The sequence below is a fragment of the Zeus faber genome, assembly GCF_960531495.2.
Source record: "Zeus faber genome assembly, chromosome: 11".
Taxonomy (NCBI): Eukaryota; Metazoa; Chordata; class Actinopteri; order Zeiformes; family Zeidae; genus Zeus; species Zeus faber.
The window spans coordinates 20,103,348-20,125,302 of NC_137205.1; the positions used below are offsets into that span (position 1 = coordinate 20,103,348).

The following is a 21,955-nucleotide window of genomic DNA, read 5'->3' on the forward strand; positions in this document are numbered from 1 at the left end:
GCTGGCTAGGCTGCTAACGCTTCGCTCTTTCTCTCTCCCCTCCCTCCCTCCCTCCCTCCCCCCGTTGCTTGCAGACTGGCAAGTAACGGTGTTGCGTCTCTCCTCAGTGACTCGGCGCTGTCCGTGCGCCGGGAGCAGCGGCGCGAGCAGTACCGTCAGGTCCGCGAGCACATGCGCCGCGACGACGGCATCATGCAGGCGTGCGGCTGGAGCGTGCCGTCGCGCTTCAAGCAGGTAAACGCTGTCAGGAGCAGGGACACGCGCCCGGGGGCCATGCCCTCCAATAAACTAGAAACACCCCTCCAGGAACGCCCTGATGACGGAGGAGGGAGCGCGGTTCTGAGCTCACATTCAGAAGGTTTCGCGGGAAAACATCCGAAATCGACGACATTGATATTAGCTTCAGAAACAGCCGTAACCTTCAGGGTTTCGGCAGGTCACCCATTTTGGGTGGGACACCGGTAACAGCGCTGCGGCACAGCAGTGAAAGTAGCGCCATTGGGGAATTTACAAATTCACAAAGTGAGACTTCTGTGGCGTCGTAACTTGGTGTGAAAGGGGAGGGAGTTTTTTCCTTGCACTCAGATTATGGATTTTTCTCCTGTTGGAGGGATGGGACCAGTGAAAAACGTTCCCTATAACTGGTCGAATGGAGGGGTTTACCTCAGGTTTCACAGTTTACAGAGTGACTCTGATCGTCGGCATATGAAGCCGTCATTGGCCGCCTACCTTAAATAGGACATATCTTTTCTTAACATTTCCATTGTTTTCTGTTGTGGAAAAGTAAATTATACTTAGCGGAATCTGTTGAATCCGTAGATGTTGACTGTCAATCTCGTGTTACTAAACTATCCTTTGGACATCGACTAAAATGTAACTAGCGATTTCCCTGTATCCAAGCAAGTCCACATAGTGTAGGTGACCTTTGACCCAGTGGTTGGTCACCGGTGCGGGCGGACGGCTCTAACTCTGCTCTCCCACAGACTGGAGGACCCGCGGACAGCGCTCCGGACGGCCCGCTGAAGAGACAGCAGGCAAGTGAGACCGGCACCGCACGTACCTCCCGGCTCCCAACGGAGCGCGGCACATTCTGTCTGCGGTGGGATAGCGACAGCATGACCAAAAACACAAGGCAACAACAACAAAATTAAAAACACTCACTGACAATGTCGCTGCAGACTTTTGACAAACTTTAAACCCGGAACCTCTCGGTGTCGACCCGCCGTGTGCAACCAGACACGACACCATCACCTCCACCCCAGCGCCAATACTGATATGGAATGTCAGAATATTACATATGTACACGAACAACATGCATACATACATATATTACAAAAAATCTTCAAGTGCAATCTTCAGTTTGTGCTATTGTGTTTTGATGACGACGGTTTTTCTCTCTGACTACATAATGAGGATAAGCAGCAAGGAGCTGAGACTAAATTGTGTTGATATTCTTAAACTGTAGTATTTGGACATTGCACAACACAAAGTCAGACATTGTGCAAGACACAGTCTGGCGTTTATTACTACGCTTGACCTTTGATCTTGTGATCCAATATTTCCTAACAGACAACCAATGAGAAAGAAGACAACCGCATGAAGAATGTACCTGTTCCTGTGTACTGTCGCCCCCTGGTGGAGAAGGACCCCAACAGGAAGGTAGCGATGTCAATACATTTGCAAATCTTTTTATTATTGTTTTGTTATGATTTTTGATGTTATCGTTTTTTATTCAAGTAAATTCATTTCAGCATAAAAATTGTTATTATATTATATTATTTTTGTTCGTAATACAATTTCTAATTGTAAAATTCTTACAAAAAAAGAAATCAAAGCTTTTGATAGGTCCTATTTAAACAAAGTGTATCATTATGATAATATACATTTTTTTCTATAATTATTATTTTTTTAACCAGTGTGGCTGAAGATTTGTTTGGGCGCTCAAATTTAAGCTTAACCATCCAGCCGAACCTAAAGCAAATGTTTTAATAAATGATCTTCATACTGAGCAGTGTGTGTGTGTGTGTGTGTGTGTGTGTGTGTGTGTGTGTGTGTGTGTGTGTGTGTGTGTGTGTGTGTGTGTGTGTGTGCGTGTGCGCGCGTGCGCGTGTGCGTGCGCATGTGTGCATAGCTGTGGTGTGCAGCGGGCGTGGACCTGACAGGGTGGAGGGTCGCTAACCAGGAGTTGCTCACAGCTAAGGTGGTGTCCGGCGGCGCTGATCCACTGAGCACAGAGGGGGAAGGAGGCGACGGGAAGAGCACCCACAACTCCCCAGAGAAGAGGAAGGTAGCGTGAGGTCTTCCTCCCTCGGGGGGTAGAGGGAAGGACTGCGATGGCCTGAGTTTAGAATGAAACCCATCACATGTAGATAGGATAGCTTAACTGTCAACCGTTTTTCAGCATCAAGAGTCAAGTTACGTATTCATTATATTTTTATATACAATTTTATATCTAATTTTCAATCTTTTCTACTCCGATTTTCACCGCCACATTTAAAGTGGAAATCCATAAGATCATCTGTGTTGGATGGATTACACTACAACCCCCAGAATTCCGTTCAAAATGGTGTGGTTTTCCCCCCTGCACAACATTTGGATTTACCCTCTTGTTGCTCTAAGACAGACTGCCTCCTTCCGATCGATTGATTTGTTCCGAAAAGGCGGACCCCGCCACCAACAATGGAAGCAGCATATAGAGGAGTTCATACACAACACACACACATTGAATGGCTGTTTCTTAAAAAGTGCCATCTATAAGGGATTTCTTTAGACAAATAATTATGTGTATTTCCACTTTCAAGTATAATCCAACATCACATCCTTGCAGATAGGGTTCCGCGTTATTTTCGGTCGCTACCGAAAATAACGGCCGCGCCCTGTTATTCCCAGTCGAAGGAGCTGCAGGAGACGGACGCCATGAGCAGCAGGGTTTGGATCCTCACCAGCACGCACTCCGCCAGCAAGGTGGTGATCATCGACGCCAACCAGCCCGGCTCGCTGGTCGACCAGTTCAACGTCTGCAACGCCCACGTGCTCTGCATCTCCAGCGTGCCAGGTGAGCACCACATCCCAAACTGACCTCACGCACTGGAATCGACTAAGCTGCCGACGAACACACTGACGATTTCTCTTTTGGATGCGAAACTGGCTCGATGCTCTCTGGACAGTTTGGAGCGGCCTTTTTTACCCCTAGCCGGTGTGATGTCAGATGTGATTTGATCTCGGCGGTTCTTGTGTGACGCGTCCGCTTTAGAAAAAAACGCATTCATATTGAGAAAAAGTAGCTCTCGCCAAAGAACAAATTCCAGCCAGACAGGCTCAACCTTCCACTTCTTCTGTATTCCTGATCTTTGCAGTCATGTGAGGGAAAGGCGGACCTCGCCACCAACAATGGCAACGGCATATAGAGGAGCGCATGCATAACGACAAATACATGAATTGGCTGTTTCTTATTAAGTGTAAAGAATGGAAATAAGGGATTTCTTTTTACTAAATAATCTCAGGGAGTACCACTTAAAAATGGAATTCAATATACAAATAGTCATCCTTTCAGATATTGAAATATTAAATTAACGTGGCAATGAACCCTGAGATCGATAAGGGAGTCATTAAAGAAGAATTGAAAATAGTATTAGAATCAGTAAAATACTACTTACAACCGTACCTGAAGAATGGTACGCAAAGAAATCCAGTGTGTTGTTGATGTTTAAATGAATGTCGGGATGTCCCGTTCAGTTCACCGCGTCACCGAAACGGTCGGTAGCGCAACGTGTGTGTTTAACTTTGTGAGTAATATGTGTGTGTGTGTGTGTGTGTGTGTGGGTGTGTGTGCTCTCTCCCAAGCCGCCAGCGAGAGCGACTACCCGGCGGGGGAGATCATCCTGGACCCCGGCGACGGAGCGGCCGCGGGCGGGGAGGACAGTGGCGGGGTGGAGGGCATGCTGGCGGGCATCACCCTGGTGGGCTGCGCCACCAACTGCAGCGTGGCGCGCAGCAACTGCTCCTCCCGCACCGACACCCCCATCCTGGACAAAGGACAAGGTGGGGGAAAGAAAAACACTTGATCAGAAAACGATGGAACTATTCGCCAAACTATTTTAAAAGCTTTTGACGCCACTCGAGTAATGGAGTCAGAACTTCTGCGCCAAAATAATTGTATGTTTATCATTGTCAGAGAAGAGGTTGGATTGCAAGACGCTGCTTAACCAAAAAGAAAGTGTTGATGAATCTAGAAAAATAAAAGTAATTCTGGGCAGCATTGTGGCTGTCAAAGACCCCCCCGACAACCCTGAACATGAAAAATGGGTCAAAAAATAAAAGATAATGCATTACCGAATTGTTGCGTAGTGCTCTATGATAATGAGTGTTAAAATAAAAGAATAATCATCATAATAGTGATTACCTCCAACCTATGTTTTGAGCAGGAGTTTATGAATGGAGAAAGGTACAAGGAGCTGTAAAAATATTGTCTTATCTCCGCCAAATAGCTGGTTCATGCTCAGACTGTATATTCCGTCGAATGTCAAATAAGTCAAACGAATGTGAAATTAATATTTTCTCCGCGATGACGAGATAAAAGCTGCGAGAGTTGCTCCTCCTCCAGCGCCGGTCGCTCCCCCCATGAACGGGAAGCTGCACCCGGCCCAGTCAGCGGAGGAAGCCACCGAGGCCACCGAGGTCCCCGAGCCCGCCACCAGCCAGACGAAAACGGGCTCTAGACCCCCGGGGCCCTTCACCGAACACGTCTTCACCGACCCCCAGCCCCGCCCGGCCGACGCGGCCGACAGGTAGGAGGCTGCGATCTTCAGAATGCGCTCAGCTGGAGGGATGGAGGTATGGAGGGAAGAAGGGAGGGGGGGAATGGCGGGAGGGAGGGAGCGATGGAGTCAGGAAGGGAGGGAGGGATGAAGGCAGGGAGGGAGGGAGGGATGGAGGGATGTAGGCAGGGAGGGAGAGATGTAGGCAGCGAGAGAGGGAGGGAGGCATGGAGGGAGGGAGGGATAGAGGGAGGGAGGGATGAAGGCAGGGAGGGAGGAGGGAGGGAGGGAGGGATGGTTGCACCCATGGTTCATCTGCTGCCCGTGCGTCCTCACAGGAACGTGGGGCATTCCAAAGAGGAGACATCGGCTCCACAGGAGACGGAGGATGGAGGGGAAGACGCCAAAAACTGCACCAGTGTGGCCCCCACCATGTGGTTGGGGGCCCAGAACGGCTGGTGAGTGGCTCCGCGTGCAGCCGGTCTGTTCTTTAAACGTATTATTATCTTCCGGAGTGACTTTTCAACCTTTCAGCCAAATTGTATTTGGTTAAATGGGACCTGTTATGCTTTTTCTTATTTTCTGTCATGTATATAATGTTACAATGTGGGATGTTCATATTAGATGTGTGCAAAGTGTCAAAAAATGAGGTGAACTAATGACAAAGTGAACAAAACGCTCTGAACGCTCCGTTTTCAAAGGTTTTTTGGATTGCTTATTTCTCGCCTCAAATTTGTTCAGAAACAGATTTTTGTGTACTGATGAGGTGAAATCAGTGAAAGTTTACAGAGTAAATAAGACGGAGCCCGGAGTAAGAGCTCAAACCCCATTGGCGTAGATGTAGGGGCGTGGCTGCTCATTCACGATTAAAGCTACACACACTGAAACAGCCCGTTTTGGAACAGTCCGTGTCGCGATGGTTGAATGCATAATCAGAGTGTTATTTTCAGAAAAGACAATTCTAAAATCATGTTTTGGGGACCTGTGAGACCTTTTTAACTTGTGTAAATAGGAGCGTCATAGATCCCCTTGAAATTAGCATCACCCCAGTGGTGATTCGGTTCAATTAGTAATAAACGGCTTTGAATTGTACGTTGGTACGTTTTTGTTTATGACTGTCCATGCAATGTCACTGATACTAGGATAACGTGAAATTGATGATTTTCCAAAAAAAAAAAAAAAATCAAACCTCTCTCTCTCTCTCTCTCTCTCTCTCTCCGTTCCAGGCTCTACGTCCACTCCGCTGTTGGCAACTGGAAGAAATGTCTCCACTCCATCAAACTGAAGGACTCTGTGCTGAGTTTGGTGTAAGTACGTGTGTGTGTGTGTGCGTGCGTGCGTGCGTGCGTGTTCCTGCAGGAAACGCAGCGTTCTGTGTGTGACACAACAAACCCAACGCACGCCCTCTCTCCTCGTTGCCTCCGCAGCCACGTGAAGGGCCGCGTGCTGGTCGCCCTCGCCGACGGGACTCTCGCCATATTCCACAGATCTGAGGGTAATTGCTCCGACGGAATTCACTCTTATATTTATCATTATGATGATTATTATTATTAATTATTATTATATATTAATTATTATATTCATGTTTAGGACGTTCTAGACGTGTCGCACGCGCTGATGAGGAACCCTTGCGTCGGAACATCTTTTATTTATAGATTCAGCCGTGATAATAACCCTCCTTTTGACCTTTGTTCCCATTGTTCTCCCGTTGTTTCTTCTCTACTCCTTCATTTCAGTAATTTGTCTTTATCATTTTTAGTTCATAAACTATCAACTGTTTTTTTTTTTGCCCCTTAGAACATTTTTGCGTGACTGTATTGCTGCACTGACTTTTACGGTATTTTACGAATACGCGTTTCAAGGTTTGGCCATGTCACAATAAATAGATTCCTGTATTTAGTCAAGAACATTTTGTGTGTGTGTGTGTGTGTGTGTGTGTGTGTGTGTGTGTGTGTGTGTGTGTGTGTGTGTGTGCGTGCGTGCGTGTGTTTGTGTGCGCGTGCGTGTGTGTGTGTGTGTCAGCAGACGGCCAGTGGGACCTGTCCAACTACCACCTGATGGACCTGGGGCGGCCTCACCACTCCATCCGCTGCATGGCCGTGGTCCACGACAAAGTGTGGTGCGGCTACAAGAACAAGATCCACGTCATCCAGCCCAAGAGCATGCAGATCGAGGTCGGCAGGAGCGCCGCTCCCGAAAAATCCACATAGTCAAACAGTTGTTTTTTTTTTTGTTTTTTTTTGTTTTTCACAAAACAAAAACAATCGGTTCATATTTCTGACCTTCCGTCCAATCTCACCAGCGCGTCTCTAAGCTCCAGCCTCAGGATCCACGTGATTGAGCCACGCCCTAAATCCCATTTAAATCCCAAATGCTTTTGTCCAGTTTCCAAAAGAAAAGTGCATTTTGCTGTAGCATGGAAATCCTTGCGAGAGTCTTACTATCCAATAATATTTGCTTTGATTTAATTTGACCTGCTAACAACAGCTGTATAATGGCGTTTTTGGGTTTACTTACTTTTACTATTTATTGACAGCTGTATAATATTTAGACACCTGGGACATTCGTAATATGACGTCATGACAGCCACATGCAGTTGGGAAACGTGTTTCAAAATAAAAGCGCAGCATCAGAAATTTGGAACACTTTAAAAGCATGTATACATCGATTTTACAAAAAGTGCACGTATACACCCTGTGGTCCACTCAAAATAGACCCACGACCCAGTTTGGGATCGGGACCCACATTTTTTTTCCACCCCTCCCACACGTGACACAGAATATTTTAGGGAGATTTTTTTATCACCCCTGACCTCTCGTACTCGCCGCGCAGAAGTCCTTCGACGCCCACCCGCGCAGGGAGAGCCAGGTGCGGCAGCTGGCGTGGATCGGCGACGGCGTGTGGGTGTCGATCCGACTGGACTCCACGCTGCGCCTGTACCACGCCCTCACCCATCAGCACCTGCAGGACGTCGACATCGAGCCCTACGTCAGCAAGATGCTGGGTGAGGGCAGCTCTCGTCAACTTGAGGAGATTACATGTGTTATTAATCCACAGGGGAATAGCACAGCGTTTACAGAGCAGATTGTTTCGTACCACTCATTGTCAGAAGCTGAAAAAATTGTTTAAAAAAAAAAGCTAGTATTACATTAAAGATGGTAATTAAAGTGGTAATCCGTAAGATTACTTTGTAAAAAAAAAATCCCCATATTTATTTATTTTCAATGTTTTTGTGTTATGCACTTTACCCTCCATATGTTGTGTCCATTGTTGGTGACGGGGTCCGCCACAATTTCGGATTCCACTTTAATAGTTCAAATGATATAAAATATGACCGAATTGCATGAATACAGTATGATAATATACTTAAAATGAAGTACCTGTACAGCATTAGAGAGAGGAAACAGAGTTGCTGTGACTAGAAACGGGTTGTTACTTATTACTGCAAAGTTTGAATACTTCATTTATATTACAAATATGTTGCCTCTGCAGAATCCAGTTAAAATCCCATTGGTGTGATCTTGTTTATTTATTTATTTATTTTTTTGCAGGAACTGGAAAGCTGGGCTTCTCCTTCGTCCGCATCACGGCTCTACTTATCGGTGGAAATCGCCTCTGGGTGGGGACGGGGAACGGGGTGGTCATCTCCATCCCGCTGACGGAGAGTGAGTCTGAGCTCAACCCCGACGTCCACACCCAGCTTCACAATAAAACACACACACCATGCAAACCAAAGCATTTGGGTTAGATGTCCACTTTCAAAATAAAGGTACCAGAATCACAGCTCACAAGCTTGGATGCAGCCTCCATGGATTTGTGTTTACGTCTACGGAGCGTCCAAATTACACTTAGAGAGGTGCACACCCCCTCCCTCGCATTACCCGAAGAGTGAAATAAATCTGCAGCTTTAGTTCTAGAAAAGGTCGATGCATTTAGAGTGGTGGGTAAAGCTCCAGCTCTGCATGCTAACTGTTTTAGCTCGATGCATGGCCGCGGAGGGGATCAGCTAGCCTAGCTCCCGGGAAAAGTAGGGACTCGAGTTATTTCATCGGTGCATCTTGATTCTTTATAACGGGTTAAAATAAAAACAAGATCTTAGTTTTAAATGCAGCTACTTTCGGAGATACTATAAACTAACCACTATAAAAGTGCCCTCTTCCAATATGTTCTTTTATCCCTTTAATGGTTTCAATTTGTCAATCGAAATAAAATATTTTTTATTTAAATTCCACCTAAAGTTTGTCGTAGACCACTTTTAGAAAGATTGAAAGGTAAAATAAACGAGCCGTGTCATAAATAAGCGTAATAGATTTAAATACCAACCCTTGTTTATAGCCTCCTTTAGGATTTCCTGAGTTCTCCAAATAAACATGACAGACGTTACATCACACACACTGTTTATCTGTTTATCACCCCTGGATTAGCCCCCCACCCAAATGTTCCCCCTCTCTGGTTCCACCCGCTGTCCTCCCTCTCCTCTGCCCGCGTCCGTTTCTCCTCCTCGGCCAAACCGATCTCGATCCTGACCGCCGCTGTCGCTCTACTCTTCTCTTCTCTCCTCTCCTCCCTCCTGCCGTCCTCTCGCTCCGGTAGCCGTAGTCCTCCACCGGGGGCAGCTCCTGGGTCTGAGGGGTAAGTGGGAGCCATCGGCTGAGCTCGCTCATCCCTCCATCTCCCTCTTTATTGATTTATTTCCCCCGCCCCGGAACCCAGAAATGTGATAACATTAGCTTTTTTTGTTTTATTTTATTTATTGATTTATTTTTTTTCTTTGGAGGTAGACCAAATAATAATGTAACGCAATAGGCCTTGTTTTGCGGTGTAAACACATTCTGTGCTGTTTTTAAATCCGATAAAACACATTTTAAACAAACGCGTCACGGACGAGGGGGTCGCCGGCCTCACGTTGAAGACCTCCTATTTAGACATTGGTTACGGGATGAAGAACTTTCCACACGAGCGTATGAGTCCACTAGTGTTAGTCATTTTGTATCTGTGAACGTTTGGCCAAAGGTGTCGGGAGCCTCAAGCGCTGACTGTGTGCAGTGATTTTATTTTTTGCCGTAAAGTGGTAATCCGTACGATTATTTAGTTGAAAAAAATAAATCTCTTTAATGAGCTGGTACTTTACAAGACACAGCTGTTGAATGTTTTCTTGTTCCGTATGTGCTCCTCTATATGCGGTTTCCATTGTTGGTGGCAGGGTCCACCGTGTGCCGATGAAGCAGTGTAGCTTGTTGGGGTCAGTAAACTGTTTATGGATGAAACGTGTATATATATATATATATATTTATCCCACTACCTAAATGGGCCAATGAGAAAACACAAATTAATCTGTCGGAAGAAGGAAAACCTTCTAGAAAAAGTCAATGGTAAATCCTTAAAAAAATGTTGTTTCAATGGAATCCTGTGACTCAAAGTGTAACTCGCCCAACGCAGCCCATCTTACGGATTGCCACTTTAAATTGTAGAAGTACGTTTTGTTTTTTTCTGGGTTGCTCTGCTTGCTCTCGGTGATTCTCACTCTGGAGCTTAACGTACTCGTACATATCTTTTGGAAGAGCATTGCTGGTAAAATGACTAACAATGCTCTCGTTGCTGCACCGCGGGGCGCTCTTGCATGACCTTCGGCTGTTTTTGATTTTGTCATTGATTTGTTTGTCATTTGCGGTTGATCCGTGGATGTCCACGTGTGGGGTTTTGTTTAAAACTGATATATTCTGTCAAAGTGTCAGTCCCCGCCCCCTCAAGAACAGCTTGCTGCTTGTTTCTAGGTCTCTGATTGGCTGTTTGAGTGACTATTCAGTTTTAAATGATGACCCCTCTCTCTCTCTCTCTCTCTCTCTCTCTCTCTCTCTCTCTCTCTCTCTCTCTCTCTCTCTCTCTCTCTCTCTCTCTCTCTCTCTCTCTCTCTCTCTCTCTCTCTCTCTCTCTCTCTCTCTCTCTCTCTCTCTCTCTCCCCCTCTCTCTCCCAGCCAACAAGGTTTCCCCCACGTCGTCTGGAGGTGTGATCCATGTGTACGGTGACGACAGCTCGGAGAAGAGCAGCGGCAGCTTCATCCCCTACTGCTCCATGGCCCAGGCGCAGCTCTGTTTCCACGGACACCGGGACGCCGTCAAGTTCTTTGTCTCCGTGCCAGGTCGGTTTAAGGAAAAATCCCGTTTCTGAGCGGCCGGTCCGGCGCATGGATTTTATTTTTTGGAGTTCTGAAACAGTATTATGGTCTGCGCGGTGACGGCGCATTGCTAAATAAATACTGAAGTTAAAAGCACAAGAAGTCTTTTTCACGAAAGATTCAAAACAAACACTGATTCACGAAGATTGTGGTTGTGTGTGTGCGTGCGTGCGTGATATATACTTTGTTTCCTTCGCGCACGCGCCACTTTGTGAAACTCGCCTGACTTTTTCGACAGGCAACGTGCTGGCCACCCTGAACGGCAGCGTGCTGGACAGTCCGTCTGAAGGGCAGGGCACCGCAGCTCCGCCCGAAACCGAGGCCCAGAGCGTTCACAACGTGCTGGTGCTGAGCGGAGGAGAGGGCTACATCGACTTCCGTATCGGTGAGAAAACACCCCCTCCCCAAACACGCTGCGGCGCCGAGACTCGTGTGCAGCAGCTTTTTGGTGAAGGTCGGATCAAGCTTTGCCGATGTTGATAAAATCCCTCTCGGCCGCCAGTGGGCGGCGGCGGCGTTTCACAAAGATGAACAAATCATTCGATGTGCGCCGGTGGTTGTTATGGCCGGTGCTATGGCAGAGCCTAAAGATTGAAGAATAACTGATACCGAAGCCGACAAGGTTCACGCACTCTTTTACGTTCACGCAGCATTGGAATCACTTATGGCAAACTTGTCAACTTCAACTAGCATGTCTTTACGGTAGAAACACTGCACGTGTTAAAGGAAAGCTCCGTTTTTTCCGATCATTGGGACTCAATGGGAGTCCACCGTAAAAAAACAGCTATGGCGACCGCCATCTTTGGCGACTTTTATCGGTGTGCGCCGCATTCCACAGAAGCTACTTCCTCAAACCGGATCGATCAAATAAGGTTCCGATCTCAAAGGGTCCCACTCCCAATGATCGAAGAAGTAAGGTTTAGCCTTCTTAAACAAAATAAAACTGTAAAAAAAAAAAAAAAAAAATCTGTGGAGTTTTCGCCCTTCAAGCCCCGGGGCTGATCCGCTTCATTGCAGGCGACGGAGAAGACGACGAGACGGAGGAGGGGGAGAACGGCGGCGCCGCTCCGCAGATCAAACCTGCGCTGTGCAAGGCCGAGCGGAGCCACATCATCGTGTGGCAGGTCTCCTACGTCCCCGAGTGACACCTCCCCACCCCCAACCAAACAACCTATCTGATTTAAGATGCCCCCACCACCACTCGCCCCCTTGTATTTATTCCCGGTCATATACAAGTTTACCCTCAGCTCTGTATCTATCCCTGTAACAACTCTATCCTCCCTGATGATGTAACTATATTTATTGCCTTGTAAGTACCCACCCTTCCGACCCCGTGACCTTTAGCCTGCCATCCTATTTCCATCCCATCCACGTGGTCGTCATGAGCCTTGTAACCTCAGAACTACCTCCCGCCTCTGTATGGACCCTGTATCTGCCCTGTAAGTACGCTCTTAACTCCTCGATTTTACCTCAGACGTCCTGCATCTCGCCACCCCCACCCTCTTCCCAAAGTGACCACCGCTTGTTTCTCCATTTAAATGTTTCGATTTCCCCCTTAAAAAAAAAAAAAAAAAAAAAAAAAAAAGAGACATCCGCCGTGTTTTAAAGGCAAAGCCCCGGAGCGCGAGACCCCGCGCCCGAACACCGGCCGCACCCTCAGCATAAACGCCCGGGAGGGGGGAGGGAGGTGAAAACGCCCGTTCGGTTCCACCTCGTCTACGCCTTCGCAGAAACGCCTCCTCCCCTCTTCCACCGAACCGAGCGGCGGCGATTTGGTGCGAGGCAAGTCGTCGTCCAACGGGTCCCTCCGGTAACTGCTTCACGAGGCGCGACTGCGAACGCAAAGCTTGCGAAGCGTCGGGCGGTGGATGACATTTTTTTTTTTTTTAAAGATAAGGGAGCTGGGGGGGACGTCACGAAAGAGGGCGGAAAACAAAAAAAAAAACGCTCGGAACTAATACGTTTCAGCTTCGCGGCCGATGGAGGTTCACGCTAAATGATATTTTCTGAAAACAACGTCGGCCCGGAGGAGCCTCGGCCGTCGCCGGGTCCTTCGGAATAATGAGATCAAACGAATGATAACGACCCCCCGACCGCAGCCCGCTCTTCTAAAATAACAAACATTGAAGAATCAGGCGTATTAAGTCGTTTTCTTCCCACGGAGCGGAACGTGATTCGATTCCACCGAGAGCTGACGTCAAAACTCACTTGTGGGGGGGGGAAGAAAAAAAAAAAAAAAAAGCTGATAATGCGAGTTTTCGAGTCGGTTGGGCCGAAACTCGACCGCGCCCTTAGGATGTTGAAAAAAGACGGATAAAATCAATGGCAGGGGGCGGAGCCAAACCAAAAGCGTGAGAGAGAGAAGGCGGGCGGATCGGCAGGTTCACTCGTTCCCTTCCCTGTTCCACCCGAGCGAGGCTGGTAGTGGTTGGCATGTTGTCAATGCGGCGCCTGGGCACAGGCTCAATGTAAATCTACAGACACGCCCGACCCATTGTTCAGTACGGAAACTATGTCGATCGATATATGTGTGAATTAAATATTAAACATTTGTGCGCTGAAGACCTTGTGCTGTTGCCAGAGGCTCGTCTTTTTTCCCTGTTTGTGTCGCGGAGAAAATAATCAGATGACTCCCACATGGTTTAAAAGCAAGTCGGGTTTATTGTTTCTGAGCTTTTCCTCCAGGATCATGTGGTTGCGCTGCTGAAGCAGTATGGACGGAGTTTCTTAACACACACACACACAATCTCTCCAAACAGGAGCAGCAGCTTGGATGTAGGAACGCCCCGAAAAAAATAAAAAAAAATAAAAGAAATGGCTTTAAAGTTTGCAGACGGTACTTTTCACAGAAATGTACTACAGGTACATTCCAGCTGCCGACGATCAAAGGCCAACATGAAGGTGACAATCTTAGAGTATTATGTGGGTGTAGTTGGAGGAGAGTTTTGCTCTCCTCTGACCCAGGACCTGTGTTACGAACGTTGGTTCCTGTCATTTTATCATTATCTTTTTTTATATTATTTAGTCATTTTACGATTGTTCATTGCAACAACCGCGCTGAGAGTTTTACCACTCTGCTTAAATGCAACCCCACGTTTAAGCCTTAAACATAAAACCGACATTAGCCGCATGTGTTCTAGTGCATTTTGTTGTGAATGGCAGTAATGTTACATTTTACTTAGAATTTCTGTACTGCATTCAGAGCATGTCGTGGTGCAGCAGGTTGCCAGGAGCCAAAAAACCTGACAAACCTGCGGTGTGACGCTGTTTGTTGTACAACAGTATAAACGCAGAAAGACTATAAATTGAGTTTCCCCATTTTCAATCAGGACACATGCAGCATGCCGCGTGCTCTTTTGTCTAGTTACGTTGATTCCTACTGGCAACCTGCTGCACCGACGTCACGCTCTGGATGTACTGGAGTAATTAAAAAAAATAAAAAATAAGTAAAAAAGGTGTATTGCTTGCTTGTGTGAGACTACACACACGAGAAAAGTAGAGCGTCACCCGTAGCGCGTCACTCGTAGAGCCAGAGGCGGCTGCAGTCGTCCCAGCAGTGCAGCTCGTGCTGACGGAACCACAGAGCGATCTCCTTCCTGGCGCTCACCACAGAGTCACTGCCGTGGATCACATTCCTGCAACACATCGGGCGCGTCGTCACGAACCTCGAGCGGAAGACGATTCCAAGCACTGAGACATTGCCGCTCATCAAACAACCCGGGGATATTTAAATGCTGAGAGAAATAATCACATTGGGTTCACACGAAAAAGACAAGGAAACGACTGAAACATTGAGTTTCCCGGTCTGGTTTGGTCGGTTCATATTGCATCTGATTTTGTTTGAAATAATAAATATTATAATATTCCTTGAAGCTGTATTCTCAGGACGCTTTTTTTAGGATCACATGTTGGGGAATTTTGTTTTAAGGGCAGCAGGGTTTCCGTTACCCAGTAATTGCAATTTTTGTCCGGGAAAATCTGTTAAAATCGAATAATAATCTCTCCAGTCATAATCTCCAGTGAAAGTAATTCCCTCTAAGCACAATTTTAATTGATGCTGGGCAATAAAACGAAAACGATAATAACCCCCCCCCCATCGAAATAAAATAGACTATAACTTAGATAAAAATTAATTCCGCAGCTCTGTTCATTTCTGCGATGGGCAAGTTGCAACGGAAAGCCAATCAGTTTGGACCATCTAAAGCTGACCTTTCTCAACGAACCAATCACGTTTGTCGATATAGAAATAAGCGCCGCCCTCAGGTTGAGCTTGTAAAAAAATTTGATCAAAATTTTATTTTGGTGAAATGTTAATTAAAGCGGCTGCACTTGTTACTTATTATTCACAAACGGAAATGATTTGATTTCAAGTAGTAATATTCCTTATATTTATTTTTAAAATAGCTTAACTGAAAGGACTTCTTTTAATTTAAATATTCAATAAAATAATATTATACACCTACATGCCTTGATGACGTCATTCTCTATATAACCTGCTTATCAATTGTTTTTAAGCTCAATAAACATGATATTTGACCAGAATCTCTCCAATTTGTCCGGGAAATTGAAATCTTCCAGGACACGTGGACCGGCAGGGGAAAGGGAAGGGGGGGGTGTCCCAATTTATGATAAAAAATAAAAAATTTAATTTAAACGCCATTGAGGTTTATCAAACGATACAAATACAGTTCACCATCAATAACACTGAAGTAATCATCACAGGTTGACACCGGACGGCGTCTCCGTACCTCCCGACCTCCACGCAGTAGTCTCCTCTGATGGTTCCAGGCAGAGAATCCGCCGGGTTGGTTTCACCCAACATCCTGCGAGACGTCTTCACCACGTCCAAGCCCTGCCACACCTAAAAAACACACACGGATCAGGGCGTGGCCGCGCCGCGCTCCGAAACTCGACGCGGGCAAAACGCTCACGCTAAAGCCGCCCGAGGGACAAATCGTTCTGGGGACAGCATCGGGGCGCTGGCAATGCGCCGCAGAAGTTGCAGGGGTGCATGGGTTCTATTGCGCCAAAAGTCACCGAACTTTTTGTGTGAGGTGCATATTTCGGCGCGGAAACACGCCTCACCATGGCGACCACGGGTCCGGAGCTCATGTAGCGAACCAGCGCACTGTAGAACGCTTTCCCCCTCAGGTCCCAGTAGTGCTCCCTCAGAAGGTCCTCAGACGCCTGCAGTGCATAATAAGCATTGAGCACAAACCTATCCCTCCTTCATCGTGATCGTTGCGATTTTCCGCTATGAAACATTTAAACATCCACCTGGACTAGTTTGAGTCCCACGAGTTTGAAGCCCTTCTTCTCGAAGCGGCGGATGATCTCCCCGACCAGTCGGCGCTGCACGCCATCGGGCTTCACGGCGAGGAAGGTGCGCTCGTTGGCCCCGGTCCAGCCTGGAGCCGACACGGGGGAAAGCGCTCTGAGAATATAGATATTAAGCAACCCTAGGAGATTACTGCACAACTAGTACAAATGTGGTTTGTACTAATTGTCAACAATCCCTCCCTCCCTCATTGGAGGACATGCAACAAGCCAAGTCCCCTCTGACCTTCTCCTCCGAGGGGTTTGGGGGAGGCTGGGAGCTAGTGGGATCAGCCAATAGATGACAAAACTATATACATATTTGAAAATACATACAATACACTACGATGTCAAACAGTTACGACAAGTAGTCAACGACTTGAAACATGACCCAGATTTCAATGAAGTTCACATATCAAAAAGGTAGTGAAACTGCCCTTGGATACGCGCCATCGCGCATTCGTAAGCAGATGCCGCGAGTGATGGAACGGCCGTAGGCGCTGCGCGGTTTGATACCAGTTGGACTCATCCTCGCAAGCAGGACAAACAATACAAACAGCTGAAGCCACAGATTACATGAGATTGGATTTAACTGTCACTGCACAGAGTACAAGCGCCGAGGCAACGGGATGCATTTCACCATCCTAGTAACTGATGTATCTAGGAGCAGGGGGCTGCCGTACTGCGGCGCCAGGGGAGCAGTTAGGGGGTGAAGTGTCGTGCTCAAGTACACGTCAGCACGCTACCGGGAGGAGCCGGGGATCGAACCGGCAATCCTCCGATGACCAGACGACCCACTCTGCCTCCTGAGCCGCCGCCATCTGCGGATCGCTTTCGCAAATTAATAGATCGGCGACTTCGCCCTCTTTCAGTGAGATTCTTGCAGACACCGGCGGCACAGCGGCTTCGGGACGTCTGAGGCACAACGTTGTTGAAGCCGCTCGGATGAACCCGGTGTCAACACAAACACATGGTACAAACGTATGAAAGCAGATTCCATTTCATTTCATCCCGAAATCCTGCGCGGATAAAAAAAAAAAAAAAAAGTCACCAACGAACATGGAGGTGAATATCCGACCTCCCACGGTTACACAGCGGCTCAAAACAAAACGCGGGAGACTGGTGCACCGCGTGCAAAAATCTGAAACCCGAAAATCTCAGCCCCAACAGCTCCAGCGCCGCTCCTCACCGGACCCCTCCGACCGCGCCCGTTTCCCGGTCAGAACGTGGAGCTCGCGCGGATCTCGCTGTGCGTGTCTTTTTTTCGGAGCCATGGCTCAACCGCTCCGCACCGGCCAATCGGTGCTTAAAGGCTCAGGCCGCAGAGCGGCGGCACCCATCATCAGCTATTAATAGGAGGATGAATGACGTCACAATGACAAACAGACGGAGGAGCCCTCACTCCACACGTGTTAGTAGAACAAATCTGTCGTCATGGTCAGAAGCTCGAAACGTAGATTCAAACAAGCAAAAACATGGGTTTAAAGAGGCAATCCGTAAGGAATGTCCAGTACTGGGTGGATTATACTACAAGTCCCTGCAAACTTTTTTCCCCCTCCTCCAACATGTAGATTTATGCTCGTTTAGGCTTTGAAACAGACACTTTCTTTTGGGGAAACTATGACTTCTTCTGATCTGGTGAGTTGGGGGTTTTGTTTGTTTTCTCCTTTTGGTAACTTAAGGTTTTGGGGAGGTTTTCTCATACTTTTTGGTAAATGTTCATCCATCTCGACAGTTTTACTAACCGGGCAGCCTCCCCGTTCTGCCACCAAAGGAGCAGATGCAGAACGCAAAAACCATCTCGTAACGACTGTTTCTTATAAAATGCCAGCTAAACAAACGCAGGATAAATATATTTAAAAAATGTATTATTTTTTTTAACAAAATAACCCTTCGGATTACCACTTTAACTTGTGCGTTTAAACATTGCCCTGTTATAGTAGTAAATTCAGAAGTGAGTCGTCTAATTTAGTTGTTCGTGACTAAAATATTACATAACATTATTGTTTTATTAGTAAGTATTTAATATATTAATTTAAAAAAAGGCCTCTTTAGTCTTACTTTTACGCCATGTGAGGATAACCTCCCGGCACCGCTCTCCTCACTGGGGAAACCAAGGGAAGCGACGGAATTATCCTCCGCTAACAACCTCAAATCACCGACATTTGTCGATGGAGCGGAGCACCAACCTGTCTGGAAAACGTTCGCAAACACGGTCAAGACGAGGCAGATCATGGCGGTCGGAGGGGAGCCGCCGGGGGTCGGAGGAGCCGCCGGGGGTCGGAGGAGCCGCCGGGGGTCGGAGGGGAGATGATGCCGCCGCCTGACGCGTGGAGCCAGGGACCGGAAGAAAGAGCGGGGCGGAGGCGCGCACGCTGCTGGGGACGAGGCGGCGGGAACGAGCACGCACCGACCCCGGCACCCTGCGCTCAAATCTTGCCCAGTTTCACAGCGAAATGGAAAATGAAATATTTATTAGAAACGAAGAAAGAAGAAGAAAGAAAGAAATGTCGCTGTGGTTCCTCCGAGAAATTAATTTAAAAAAAAAAAAAAGAAAATGAGTCGTTTTTATTGTGGTGTCGTCGAAAAAGAAAAATCGAATCAATTGTATAATAACTGTTTTTCCAATTCTCCTCAGAAAAAGGAAAATAAATAAAGTATTTTGAAAAAAGTTCCTCTCAGAGAGAAAGTTTTCCCAAATGCTGAATAAGTAGTTTTGTCTTGGAGGCACATATACAGTTGGGAAGAATACAGGCTGTTTAACATGTCATTTGCCAAAGTTCCTCTGAGAATAAAGAAAGAAAGAAAGAAAGAAAGAAAGTGGACAAATATTTAAAAGGGAGTGGATCAAACTTCCAGGATGTACAATGTGAGGGGTCCGATCCCCGGGTGAGCCGCAGGGCCTGGCTGTGCTGAGGAATCTTTTCCATCCACCCATTCTTCTCCCTGGCTGCTTGTCTCTGGATCCTATGTTGTGACGTCACTACTTGATGACGTCATTGTTCCAGAAGATGACGATCCGGGTGCGGTACATCCCCAGTCCGGCACGCGTCTAGGGAGCCAAGGCGGGTTCATTTTACCTGGTAGAGCAACAGGTGATCCACGTGGCCATCGCATGAGAGGGGAAAGCATTGCCTAAAGGAGCGTATTGTTATAGTTGTTAACAATAACTTATTGCTTACTATTATAGCAGTAACTATAACAATAAGCAAAACTGTCATCTGCTGTAAACTCACATTTCTCTATTCGGAAAAAAAATACAGTAGGTGTTCACAAGGTGTGCATAATTCACATTATGCAGCACTTAGGCCTGTCGACTTGTTACACATTTCCATAAAATGCACAAAAACCTGTGGCCTGAAGTTACTCTCTTCCAAAGAGAAATAATTAAGACGTGTTTATCATTTGTGGTCTTTCACCTACAGTTTGACCTGAATAATAAAAAATAATAAAACATGATTGTTACAAAAAATAAAAATAAAATAAAATCAAAGCCCTTGGGAAGCCTTACTGCAAATCTGATTCCGACTTTTGATGTATAGAACATCCTCCTCCCGTGTCATTTGCAACAAGCTGTGAATACTCACCAACGTGGCGTATCCAGCAGACAGAGAAGCTTCAAAAACAGTCGATAATGATCACATATTGTTGCAAATTTAATTAATATTTACAGCAGCACAAGGATACACATAATAAAGATAGGTTTACTCGTGACGGCAGCGTCAGAGAACACGTTTGTGTTGATGGTTTTAGAGTACAGAATGCAGGGGGGGTATCCCGTCGAGTGGAAGATCCAGTGTTCACTGGCTGTTCTGTCACACGGGGGTCCCCTCTTTCCTCTGCTGCTCTTGTTCCTGCTGGCGGAAATAGTCTTTGCTGAGCAGGACGCCCCTCTTCAGGGGCAGGCTGGGCTCCTCCGGCGCTGGGCCGCCGTGGTCCTTGCGACGCTGGGCGAGCATCATGGCGCGGAGCAGCGGTGGGTAGGCCACGTAGCGCACGGGGGGCTCGGGGAGCGGCGAAAAGTCTCTGAGCCGCTGCTCCTCATGTTTTGGAACCAGCCGCCAGTCGTGGTACATGGCCTTGTCCAACTCCTTGACCTCCGCCTCCTGCTTTCCTGTCAATTCAACAGCGTGAGAAGATTACTTCTGGGACGTATAAAGTTTCTTGTGATTCTACTCAACGGTAGAGCCGCTAAGTAGGAAACAAAAAGTTTCCATATTTGTTTATTACCAGGAATATATTTTAATATAAAATCAGCCACAAAACTGTTTATAGGGGGAAATTATAAAGTAGGAATAGTCCAGTTGTATCAACTGGACTCGAAATCTGACATTAAATGCATACCAATTGGACTTGGCTATATTTCTCTAATTTACTGGCATGGTCTCCAATATGCATCCCCCATTTATACCTAATCTTTTATCCAGTCTTAGCAGTGCCTTCAAGTAAACCATAGCTTGTTTATAAGTGTACCTTCCATATTAAAGAAAAAACAATGGCTTTCAGTTACCTTTATAGGTTAGGACCCCCCAAGCTTTTCCATGATCCATATTCTAAAGAAGAAAAGAGAACACATCATATCTTGATTCACAAACGAGGACTAAAAGGTGATGTGTGACAGGATGTCAAAGTGAGGATGGAGATCACCAAAAACCAGATGAAAGTTCTTCTCACCTCAGCTGTGTAGTCCACTCGAACCTTGGTGATCTGCCAGTAGCTCGGCTCCGGGTGATCTTCTAGCCAGGACTTGCGCGTGAACATGCGTCCCACGCCGAACAGCCTCAGCCCGGCCAGGAGGGAGAACAGCCGGCTCTCCCGGCGCACGTCCTGCCATGCCAGCACCGGCAGCATCTTCCCCGAGTGAGGCCGCGTCATCGTCTCGTAGTCCAGGGCATATTTCTCAGAGTCCCGCGGCTTTGATTTGAGCTCACGGTACGCCCGGACCTTACGGGCCATCTCGGCTATCAGGCGAACGCGCTTCTTCTTCACCATTGCTGCTTGGTGGCTGTTTCCACGAGTATTTGGTGACGAGGACCTCGGGCCTGAAAGCAGACTCACGGTATTACAACTGTTTTGATGACAATTCACAAAGTGTGTGCAGGTTCATGTGTTTACAGAGGCGCGAAAAAAGAGAGGTAACATGGAACATTTGAGACTATGAGATCATGTTCAAGAAATTGGCACTGGAAAACATTTTTTCTTTATTGTGAATATAAAGAAAGTAGCACGATAAAGTAAACCTTAAAATAAACAATACACCAGTAAACTTATATCAACAATTCAAGGTGTAAAAGCAGGGAATTGTGTATATAATGCAGATTTTCAGTTGTGTGTTTGTTTGTTTTTCTTCCTACATTTCACTTTGCATCTACTATATTATTCGTTGGTTTAGTATTTAATAAAGAACAGAATATTATATTTCCTCAGCTTTCTTCAATCAACATGCGTTACATTGGGTTTGCACATGGGGAAGGTTTTAGGGATATTTCTTATGACATTGGCGGACGCTGCCTTTACATTTTAAAACAATACTCTAAATGAACAGCGGCATAAAATGGCAGGAATAGAGAAACCAACTCAAATACATCGAAAGTACAAACGCTCCAGGATGAATGGGCCGAAAAAGTACCTGGTTTCCTCAGACGCTGCAGGGATCCACTTGACCTCCGTCCCCGGCACTCTACTCCCGGAAGTGGTGGCGCGCAC

At 46.8% G+C, this 21,955-nt stretch overlaps 3 protein-coding genes across 3 annotated transcripts in view; 1 reads left to right on the top strand and 2 right to left on the bottom strand.

The window, feature by feature from the left end:
- The window catches only part of mapk8ip3 (mitogen-activated protein kinase 8 interacting protein 3), a gene marked incomplete at both ends in the record, with an annotated part of 37,870 nt that extends 25,792 nt beyond the window's left edge, over nt 1-12,078 (top strand). The window contains 17 exons of the mRNA XM_080009617.1: nt 75-234; nt 984-1,034; nt 1,570-1,659; nt 2,132-2,287; nt 2,890-3,055; nt 3,844-4,041; nt 4,604-4,787; nt 5,096-5,215; nt 5,984-6,064; nt 6,185-6,252; nt 6,783-6,931; nt 7,590-7,761; nt 8,309-8,422; nt 9,351-9,389; nt 10,733-10,897; nt 11,172-11,318; nt 11,951-12,078. Of these exons, the coding sequence (XP_079865743.1) occupies nt 75-234; nt 984-1,034; nt 1,570-1,659; nt 2,132-2,287; nt 2,890-3,055; nt 3,844-4,041; nt 4,604-4,787; nt 5,096-5,215; nt 5,984-6,064; nt 6,185-6,252; nt 6,783-6,931; nt 7,590-7,761; nt 8,309-8,422; nt 9,351-9,389; nt 10,733-10,897; nt 11,172-11,318; nt 11,951-12,078 (2,188 nt within the window). The remainder of the gene's footprint in view (nt 1-74; nt 235-983; nt 1,035-1,569; nt 1,660-2,131; nt 2,288-2,889; nt 3,056-3,843; nt 4,042-4,603; nt 4,788-5,095; nt 5,216-5,983; nt 6,065-6,184; nt 6,253-6,782; nt 6,932-7,589; nt 7,762-8,308; nt 8,423-9,350; nt 9,390-10,732; nt 10,898-11,171; nt 11,319-11,950) is intronic.
- Nucleotides 12,079-13,571: 1,493 nt separating this feature from the next.
- nme3 (NME/NM23 nucleoside diphosphate kinase 3) lies at nt 13,572-18,584 on the bottom strand. The gene is made up of 5 exons (XM_080008931.1): nt 18,439-18,584; nt 16,211-16,341; nt 16,019-16,120; nt 15,682-15,794; nt 13,572-14,568 (listed from the first exon to the last, which is right to left on the bottom strand). Exons 1-5 carry the CDS (start codon nt 18,482-18,484, stop codon nt 14,451-14,453), a joined length of 510 nt encoding a protein of 169 aa, XP_079865057.1. The 5' UTR covers nt 18,485-18,584; the 3' UTR covers nt 13,572-14,450.
- Nucleotides 18,585-19,892: 1,308 nt separating this feature from the next.
- On the bottom strand, nt 19,893-21,955 carry mrps34 (mitochondrial ribosomal protein S34). The gene is made up of 4 exons (XM_080009479.1): nt 21,879-21,955; nt 20,924-21,291; nt 20,760-20,802; nt 19,893-20,363 (listed from the first exon to the last, which is right to left on the bottom strand). Exons 2-4 carry the CDS (start codon nt 21,239-21,241, stop codon nt 20,065-20,067), a joined length of 660 nt encoding a protein of 219 aa, XP_079865605.1. The 5' UTR covers nt 21,242-21,291; nt 21,879-21,955; the 3' UTR covers nt 19,893-20,064.